The sequence below is a fragment of the Lolium rigidum genome, chromosome 4 (assembly GCF_022539505.1).
Source record: "Lolium rigidum isolate FL_2022 chromosome 4, APGP_CSIRO_Lrig_0.1, whole genome shotgun sequence".
Lineage (NCBI taxonomy): Eukaryota > Viridiplantae > Streptophyta > Magnoliopsida > Poales > Poaceae > Lolium > Lolium rigidum.
Genome location: NC_061511.1, coordinates 9,784,335 through 9,793,787, shown reverse-complemented (window position 1 = coordinate 9,793,787; position 9,453 = coordinate 9,784,335). Strand labels below are relative to the sequence as shown.

General features: G+C 41.7%; 1 protein-coding gene and 1 long non-coding RNA gene across 3 annotated transcripts; both read right to left on the bottom strand.

Annotated features, from left to right (window-relative positions):
* Window positions 1-3,146: 3,146 nt before the first annotated feature.
* On the bottom strand, window positions 3,147-3,901 carry LOC124707905. Its single transcript, XR_007005020.1, has 3 exons — window positions 3,804-3,901; window positions 3,358-3,640; window positions 3,147-3,216 (listed from the first exon to the last, which is right to left on the bottom strand). It is a non-coding gene; the product is annotated as an uncharacterized LOC124707905 (long non-coding RNA).
* A 1,932-nt stretch (window positions 3,902-5,833) lies between these two features.
* Window positions 5,834-8,924, bottom strand: LOC124650199 (probable inactive serine/threonine-protein kinase fnkC). 2 transcript variants are annotated; one of them, XM_047189753.1, is made up of 7 exons: window positions 8,849-8,924; window positions 8,031-8,089; window positions 7,290-7,437; window positions 7,013-7,182; window positions 6,606-6,897; window positions 6,243-6,406; window positions 5,834-6,166 (listed from the first exon to the last, which is right to left on the bottom strand). In XM_047189753.1, the coding sequence occupies exons 2-7, from the start codon at window positions 8,056-8,058 to the stop codon at window positions 6,012-6,014; spliced, it is 957 nt and encodes a 318-aa protein (XP_047045709.1). In that variant the 5' UTR covers window positions 8,059-8,089; window positions 8,849-8,924; the 3' UTR covers window positions 5,834-6,011. The 2 variants fall into 2 exon arrangements, with proteins under 2 accessions (XP_047045709.1, XP_047045708.1); XM_047189752.1 differs by lacking the exon at window positions 8,849-8,924 and adding an exon at window positions 8,674-8,733.
* Window positions 8,925-9,453: the final 529 nt, after the last annotated feature.

Sequence of the window (9,453 nt, the reverse complement as noted above, 5' to 3'; positions counted from 1 at the left end):
TGGGGCAATCCGTGGGCTGTTGGATGTGAGAGAAATGGACGGTTCAGATTAGTGTCGATGGGGTAATCCGTGGGTGCTCTACTTCTGTAGTCTGATTGGTGCGGGTAGCCCCTTCAACAGTTTCTGAAGAGACTGTGTGACATAGCCAAAAAGAAACAGCTACCAGAGCCCTGCATGTGGCAATCGATGTTAGTGAACTTTGAAAGACAAGGCCGCTGATGAAGATACAAATACGCACCAAGGATATGTACATGATTGCTATAAGTGGAGAAGCGTCCCACTCACTCTATGAGGGTGGTCTTACCGATCCTGGAGAGGTAACCAGATGTCCCGGTCTAGATATCACCCAGTTTTTCAATAGTTTCGCATAATAACCTGGTATAAAGGGGAAAAAATTTATGGTACTATTTATTTTATCAAATTACAAGATTTTGCATAGTTTTAAAAAATAATTAAAATAATATTACAATGCTCAAACACAATAGTTTCGCATAATAATCTTAACATGCAAATTAAATTATTCATACAAGAATTCAAATAAATTGCAAGTGAATTAGTTCAAGAATTAGGCGGTGTTTCCTATTCTCTTCTACAAATGTTCAACTAGATCATTTTTAAGTTGAGTATGAACATGTGCATCTTAGATTTCTTTATGCACATTTGATCAAGTACGGCAAGAGGCTCCTGGTGATCAAATGATTCGTTGTCAATGACTGGTTCTTCTCGCTTACTCTCGATGATTATGTTGTGCATGATCACACAACAGTTCACCACCTCCCACATTTGAGACTTCGACCAGGCAAAATCAGCACGTACAGTAAAAGTTTCCTTACCAATTCCACTTACCAATAGCGCTTCACTCCCCGGCAACGGCGCCACGTCCGGCCATGTATTTGGTTCGGTCAGTTTCCGTGAACATCACGTACGAAAAGGTGTCCTGCACCCCTGCCCAGACTTGTGCGTATTTATCTGCCTCATACGGATGCAGACATACAGTACATCGTGGGTACGTCCCGATTAAGGCCAGCTAATTAGCTAAATCAGCAGGCTTATTAAATCAAGCTCTAATTATTGCCTCGTAATAAATATTACTTTATGCATGAGCATATTTCCTGCACATACATTTATTCATACGTGGGGTTTTGAACAAAGATTTCATGGGCACTTGTTGCTCCATTTATAAATGTACAAAATATGATCAATATATTTGCACAAAATATCATCGAACAGTTGCCCCCACACCAAGTCATGTTCGAATGCGAAGCAAATTGAATTTGACTTGGTGTAGAAATATTTTGTCGTGAATTAGTCAGTTAGCAAGCTAATTAATCAGCCCACCATGACTCGTAGACTCCACTTGCTTGGATTTTGAACGTGGAAAGGCCTCACGTATATCAGAAATATATCCCTGCAAAATACTATCGAACAGTAGACCACACTGGATAGATATCATTGGCTAGATAACCCCCTTTGTTGTATGTGCGGCTATTGATCTCAAATAAATACTTGGAAGCATTGTAGCACGACTACCGGATTCTTCATCACAGACGCCGCCATGGACGGTGACGACTTCTTTCCCAACATCAACAATCTCTTTGGTAACATCGATATTAATGGTGACAACACCAACACCAACAATGGTTCCCCTTCTAAACCGTATGTGATCTTACCTTTTGTTTATAAGTTCTTGCTTCAAGCTCTTTTTCTAGCAATCTATTTAGACGTGTTGCTTAAAATATTAATTTTAGCAATCGGTTTAGACTTTCTATTTATCTACTCTATGATAGTTTGCATGACTATCTTAATCTCTACTATTTTAGTCATGTTCTATCTATCATTTGTATGGATTAAATCATGGAAAAATTGCTAATATTTCAAACAGAAATTAGTCACTAAGCTGAAGGGAAAGGTTGAATGCCATACGAAATTCTCCATCCTAGTTCACTTTATTTTTGCTAGTGGTTTCAGTGACTTAATAGATTTATTATTGATGATTTCTATACAAAAATATATCGACACAATTGGTGTTTCTTTACATTTCTGTCTAGTCTAACTATAGTCAAAGTAATTCCGTCACATCGGATTCCCGCTCCGATCGCGCAGCTTTTTCCTACTTGCGAGGTAAACGAATTGTATTAATAAAATAATATTGCCATTACAATTCCGTAGGATAAGATCAAAATTTCTTTTGTACCCGATCCTAACCATACTGCGGTTCTCCGGCAACCAACCAAATATAGCTAATTCATGACTTGCAACATTTTGTCAAGGTGGAACTTTGGATATGTTGATAACCTGGTATAAAGGAAAAAAAAAACCACATGCCTCAATCACCAGATGTCCCAGTCTAGATATCACCCAGTTTTTCAATGGTTAAAATTCAGTTTTTTAGTCCGATAGATCGTCCGTGAGAATGTTGTAGTTCATCTATTTTAGCAAATCCTAAGCATATGGCCTAGTCACAACAAATTGGCCCGGTCTAGGATGAGCTGCACGTTCCGCCCCTGGACCTCTGAATCTTAAGAGGAGATTTATGCCTTTAATAAGTTTGACCAAACAAAAAATATATGAAGGCAGAATCGCCAGTTCTTGCTAAATATGGTTCCACACATGAGCACAAGCACTTGATGCATGAGCACAATCATTGGACACAGCACAATATTTTTCGGTATTTTCTGACTCTCAACATCGCATAATAAGGATATATGCACAAAGAGATCACAACTAATCTCTACATAACGAGATGCACACATTGCTTACAGGGCCACAAAAAATTGTAACATAGGAAGGACAAATAGTCTAGTCCATCTTGGAGGTACCAATGACTGCAACCTGAGCTTCAATGCAACACTTTGTTTTCACCAAATAACCAATCGACGGGTCCTTGAAATCTTCTAGCGTTTTGAACCTGCGGAATCCCCATGTGGGATAATTCTTTGAGAATTCGTACCGACCTATAGTTCACAAAAAAAAAGTGTCAAGAAATGAGATGATAATAATTTAGCATCAGAACGCTGGTCCATTGGGTCAAAAAGTCTGCTAAGGTGTGAACCTTTTCTTTTTCCTCCATTGCTGTCTCCATTTTCCAGTTTTTTTATGCATATGCTGAATTCTACAAGGTTTGCGGAGTTCCGATGTAGTGTATCCGGCACCTTCATGGTCAGGAACAAGGAGATATAGGTCCCATTCTCATCGGATGGTTTGATAGTGATGAACCTGAAAATAGGAGAGCATCACACAGTTTTACTGCATCATTGACAAAAAGAGGTAGAACTGCAACAATCTTCGGCGCTAACTTTGGGAAAAGCATGAGAGCCTTTACGTTCAAATGCGAATTCAGTAAATTGAAGCCGGTACCATTTGTGTCCACAGAGCTCAAACTCAGGAGAGTAGCTCGGGCCCTTCAACGCGAAGAAGTCCTCAATGTTCCACGTGTAGACTTGCGGGGCATTGCAAACGCTGTTAATCTTCAACACCTCTGACTTATGATTAGCTTTAGCAGCTACAACTTTGATCAGCTCAACACCGAAAACACAGGTGTTGTTGACGAGCAATCCAGAGGATTTGTCCTTGAGCGCTGCGAGAGGAACTATGCATGGGGTCCGGCAGCACCTGCTTGCAATCTCAAAAACGTGGCTCGCTGCAAATGAAATATTCAAATGTAAGGCAGAAACAAGAAATTTTCCTTCCGCTTTTTAGGAGAGCTATAGTAATGTTGTTCTGTCTTTTGAATCAGGTTAAAAGTTACAACAGGTCGTACGGAGTATCAATCTAGTAGCTGACTAGGAAATTTAGTAAGGTACCTGGTTGCTGTTGATTGTGCTTTCCATACAACTGGTCATATATCCGGAACCTGAAAGTTGCCTCCACGACCCTGTTAGGTCCCACAGATTCCACGGACAGCGCAAGTACAATAGAAACATGTTCCTCTTCGTCGCTGCTCTTTGTGTCCCTCGGGTTCAATCTCAGATACCTATGAATCAAAATCAAGAGAAAGGTCATGTTGCAACTTAATTTGTGTAATAAGGATGATGCAGAGAAAGAGACCAGGGCGCTCTCTCAACAAAACAAAAAAGGTCAAGCGAAAGGAATACACAAGAGAGGAGCAAGAATGAATTTTGTTCGTAAGAATAGCAAAGTTTTAAATAGCCGGCTACAGTCGGAAGACCTGCCGCTGTGGCTATGCCATTTGTAGGATAAATGAGAAAAAACCGCTAATAGCCGGCTATAGCCCCTATTTAGCCTCTAATTTAGCCGCTAAACCTCCGGCATTTTGAAATTCTCTTCTCTTTTCATTCTTTGTTTCTGATTTTCCGAATTTGCGTTCAATATAATTAGATAAAACTTGTGAGTTGAATAATTGAATACTTGTTTACCTTGAATAGTTAAATAAGTTGTATCACGAATCATATTTGAGTCATAGGTTTCCTCTTCTTTTGGTAAGATATGACTCAAGTATTCCAAATTTTTGAAAAAAGGCTAAATGAAATAGCCCGCTATAACCCGGCTATAGCCTTTTATAGCCTCCAAAAAATTCGCGGCTGAATGAGATAGCCGGCTATTTTAAACTATGAAGAATAGCTGAAAAAGATATTGTAGCATGTTAGTTTTACCATCTAAGCCCGCTGATCTCAAACATCCTGGAGGTTGTCCATCCATTACCCCTATCAAGAAGGGAGGAGAAATTATCGATCCTCCACTTGAAGGTTGTCTGCGCCGCCTCGTCGGAAACCTGGTTTGATCCTTCTTCCGCGTGCGAAGGTGCCACGTCAGATCTCTTGTTTGATCCTCCTGCAGAAGCGGCTCAAATTGTTGTCACACAGAGTTGCCCTATATAAGAAAAGGCAAAGAGAAGCTCAAAAAGATATACTTACTGCAGCCAGCAGTAATAGACGAGTTGCCCATAGCGCTTTCTCTTCCTCCCCACACGAATCCTCTGCAATCGAAATCAATCACTGCACCTCTCGCGGACGCAGCGTCTTCCTCCTGGATCGATGGTTGGTGTGGTGCCTTGCCCCGAGCAGCCACAAGGAGGGAGGGTCTTATGGGGGGTAGGAGACTCTTGCATAATGCCGTACACGAACTAGAACCTTTCCATCTTACATTACATTCCTAAAATATAAGGTACTTTCCCCATGTAGGAAGGCGACGCACAAGGGAAAAAAAAAACCTCCAAAAACAATAGACACCGCTCCTCCATGGACTCTCCTCCGATGCCGACAGATGGGGAACTTGGTTCGCGGCTCGTCATTGTAGTTTAGGATATGCTGCCTGTTTGTTTTCAGCTACTTCTTCATCTCCTCTCTAGGTGCATATCCTAAGGGTTGGAGCCATGATCCATATTTTGCTTTACTGCCTGAGTGGGATGCATCTAGCAGTTTGTGGTCTGTTCTTGTCATTAGTTTTAACGAGAAACCTCTTTCACTCAGGCATCCTTCTTCTCTTTCACTGGCCGGATTCCCACTGCAGGCTAAACCCACTTCGATCCCCTTGCCTTGTTGGTCTCGCTACTGAATTGCAGCGGTAGGGGAGGGACGGTTTGGAGTGTGCATTCATCATCATGCCATGTCTTGTTTCATTTGAGAATCGATCAGCACATGTGTTCATTGTTGCTGCAGACAGCCGTAGTCACAGCAGTTGCCGACATTGACGTCAAAGGTTTCCCTTGCTCGGACTTGGAGATAAATCCGCAAACGATATTCTACTGCCAACATTTAGTTCTACCTAAAGCATCCCCAACATGAAACAGATCATCATACATGGCAACGTCATCAGAGGATTCTCTTGCTCGGACTTAAGAGATAAATCCGCAAACAGTATTCTAGTGCTGATATTTAGTTCTACCTAAAGCATCTCCCACATGAAACAGATCATAATACATGTAAACGTCATCAGGTTTAGACTCCTTGTACGTCCAGCACAAGCAAACGAGTAAATACCCAGAGGCAGAATAGCAATTCAAGTTAAATACAGGCACACAAATGAGCATCTGCGGAGGACGAGTAATCTAGCTACTCTATCTTAGAGGAACCAATGACCGCAATCTGAGCTTCAATGCAGCACTTCTTCTTCAAGAGAAAACCATTTGACGAGTCCTTGAAATCTTCCAGCGATATGAACTTGGGCCATCCCCAACTGGGTGAATTCTTTGAGAATTGGCACCGGCCTAAAGAGAAAAACAACGCGTCAATCAGGAAATTTGAATGATAATACTTCAAGTAGCATTCTGCTCAAGAACAAACCTGATAATTTCCTGTGCTTTCCAGTTTCCTGGTCTTTGATGCTTATGCTAAGTTCTACCAGGTTTCCAGAGTTCTCATGGAGAGTATCCGACACCTTCATGCTCAGGTACAAGGAAAGGTAGTTCCCACTCTTATCTTGTCCAGATGGATGGATAGTGATGAACCTGGAAATCGGAGAACATCACTAAGTTTAGTCCAGCATTGATAAGAAGGGTCAAACACTAGCAGTCCTTTATTTTTGCTTTTAACGTAACAAAAGCATGACAGCCTTTCAATCTGAATTCAGCTAATTCTGGAAAGGTGCTCATGTTCTTCAACATGAGCAATCCAGTAGTTAAGAATCAACATTATCTGTAATGTTACCATTTGTGTCCACAAAGCTCAAACACTGGAGAGATGCTCAGGTTCTTCAACAAGAAGAAATCATCAATGTTCCAGCTGTAGACTTGGGGGTCACTGCAGATGTTGTTAATCTTCTGAACAAACAGCTTCTCCGACACATCTTTACCTTCAGCAACCACAACTCTTGTAAATTCGACACCCAAAATACAGCAATTGTTAACAAGGAATCCGGAGGACTTCTCCTTCAGCGTCGTGAGGGGTATCATGCACGAGGTTCCAGAGGTTGTGCTTGTACTCTGAAAATTGTGGCTCACTGCAAGGAATATTTTTTTAGAAGAACAGATGGTTTTGTCATGTCAAACAGGCCATATATACTATAGTTGGTCAAATAACCTGCTTTATTTTTCAGGAATAGTTTTATAAGGTACCTTGATGTTCTTCATGGTGCTTTCCATATGACTGGTCATATATCAAGAACTTGAAAGATGCCTCCACGACCTTGTCGGATCTGACGTGTCGTTGGGCTAGCACAAGCTTAAGAGAAACATATTCTTGTTTGTCGCCACTCTTTGTGTCCCTTAGGTTCAGCCTTAAGTACCTGGAAAACAAGTCCAAAGAAAGGAGCAATAAACAAGTGAGAAGTTTTGTTCATAACATGCTCTCTGTTGGAATAGATGAAATGAAGTAGTAGCATATTAGCTGTACCAGTTAAGCCCCCTGATCTGAAACACACTGGAGCAGGTCCACGCATTACCCTTATCAAGAAGGGAGGAAAAACCATCGATCGTCCACTTGAAGGTTGTCTGTGCCCCGTTGGATACCTGGCCCTGTCCCTGGTTTGACCGGCCTGGAACTACAACATTAATACATCAGTCGCATCACAACATATAGCAGCTCACATTACAACTACAGATCGCAAGACAAAGATACGCTCAAAGATACAGATGTGTAGAATGACTAAGGTAGCTGTGCAAGAATTACTCAGGAAATGGAGATGAGGTTTTTGCTACTTTTCCTGGGGACTTTGGACAGAGGCAAACATTTTATTGAGATTTAGGACAGAGGCAAATTGATAGAAGAAAGAATATTATATGATACTGGGAGTTTCTTTAGTGTCTGTATGATAGTTAGTTTGGCCAAACAGGACGTGAAAGACAAGGAAGATCTTCTGCTTTTGCTTGGCAGAATATATTTAGGTCATCATTCAGTACAAGAATTCAATGTTCATCTGATTATCTGATCATAAAAGGAACAGTCTGAATCTTGTTTGTGAAATGAACGATCAAGACTAATTCAAGTATGAAGCAGAAAGATTCTCAAAATAGATACTTACAGCCACTAGAAATAACAATTTGTGCATCAGTATTGCAGCAGCAAATGGTCACAACATATATAGCAGCTGAAACGAATTATTAACAGAAGTTGAAGCTCAAAAGAAACCCTTACTGGAACCGGTAACACACGAGTTGCCCATAGCTCTTGGACCAAGTCTCCCCTTGAAAGCTCTGCAATCGAAATCAATTACAATGCCATGAACAAATAATATGTATACTCGTTTTATGAAACATCACATACAGAGTTGTGCACAGTACAAACAAAAGAACATGATAATCTTCAGGTGCGGATCAATCTCAGTCAGATAACTACCAGCAAAGAAGATAATAAACCCCGCAAAAAAAAAAGATAACTAGCAGCAAAACGGACAAGGAATCATTGCAAACAAGAAAGAAAGAAAAACGCAAGAACAGAACAAGAAGCAGACTGAAAGTAAGAAAGATCACTCTATTCTCAGTCGGTAACAAACCCTTATATAGAGAAATCCCGGAATTTGCACCTCAAACCGACCACAACTCATGAAAGATGGCAAGTTCGTCCCTTTTTCTACCGTGTCACGATACCCCATCGGATTTATACACATCAGGAGCACTTCTTAAAAGGCAGTGCAGATCTCAACTAAATAATTACCGGCAACAAGAACAGGAAGATCAAGAGCTCCTGGCCCAGATTAGATTGGAAAGAAAAAAAAACCAACACATCAGTGACCTCTTGATCTATAAAATCCCTCTTATGAACAAAGCAAAGAACTTGCATTGAGAAACCCCACATCGTGCACAGCAATTTCTTCCCTTTCTTTTCTTCCCATCGGCTCAAAGCATCTAGCTAGATACTAATCGCAATCGCGATTAATACGCCAGAGAGACGAAAGTGGTAGGATGGTGATGGGGATGAGAATGGGGAATTGGGGGGGCGAGGGCGGAGCTTACCTCGCAGACGCGGTGTCTTCCTCGCTGACCTGCCTACCTTGAGCCCTGAGCAGAAAGAGGCGAGGGTTTTATGGAGGCGCAGGGGAATTGTGTGGCTCGCTCAACAACCCTGCCCTGCTTTAATGGGTTCGACTGGACGCGCAAATTGCAGCTAACCGGGGGCTGGACTAGTCTAGTTGGTGCAAATAGGCAAATCAGTCTTTTTTTTTTTTTGAGAAACCCAGTATAAATGTATAAATGTAGACGCTCGCATACGCGGATACATTCACCCCTACGAACGCACACACGCACACCTTACCCCTATGAGCACGTCCGGAAGACTGAGCTGGCGAATTGGATTTTGAAATTGACGAAGTCACCACAGGCGCGCCTCGCTGTCGACGGAAACGTTGACTCCCACTGAATGAATATTCCGCCTTTATAAGACACACATATGTCAAACCTGGGGTTTAAACTCCACGACCTATCAATTCACCAAATTTGGGGAATTGATGCGTCGACGCAGACAGGCCGCGGACAACATGAGGGCCCGCCTGTCGGCCATTGGCCCGGTCTATAAGTGTGACATCAAACTAGTTAACACTTCATTAGGTTCAGACAACAAG

Excerpts from the sequence above, each read along its gene's own strand:
- LOC124650199 (XM_047189752.1), bottom strand. Across the intron at positions 6,898-7,012 it reads GCACCATGAAGAACATCAAG|TGAGCCACAATTTTCAGAGT; the intron begins GTACCTTATAAA and ends TATTCCTTGCAG. Across the intron at positions 6,167-6,242 it reads AAAGCACAGGAAATTATCAG|GCCGGTGCCAATTCTCAAAG; the intron begins GTTTGTTCTTGA and ends TTTTCTCTTTAG.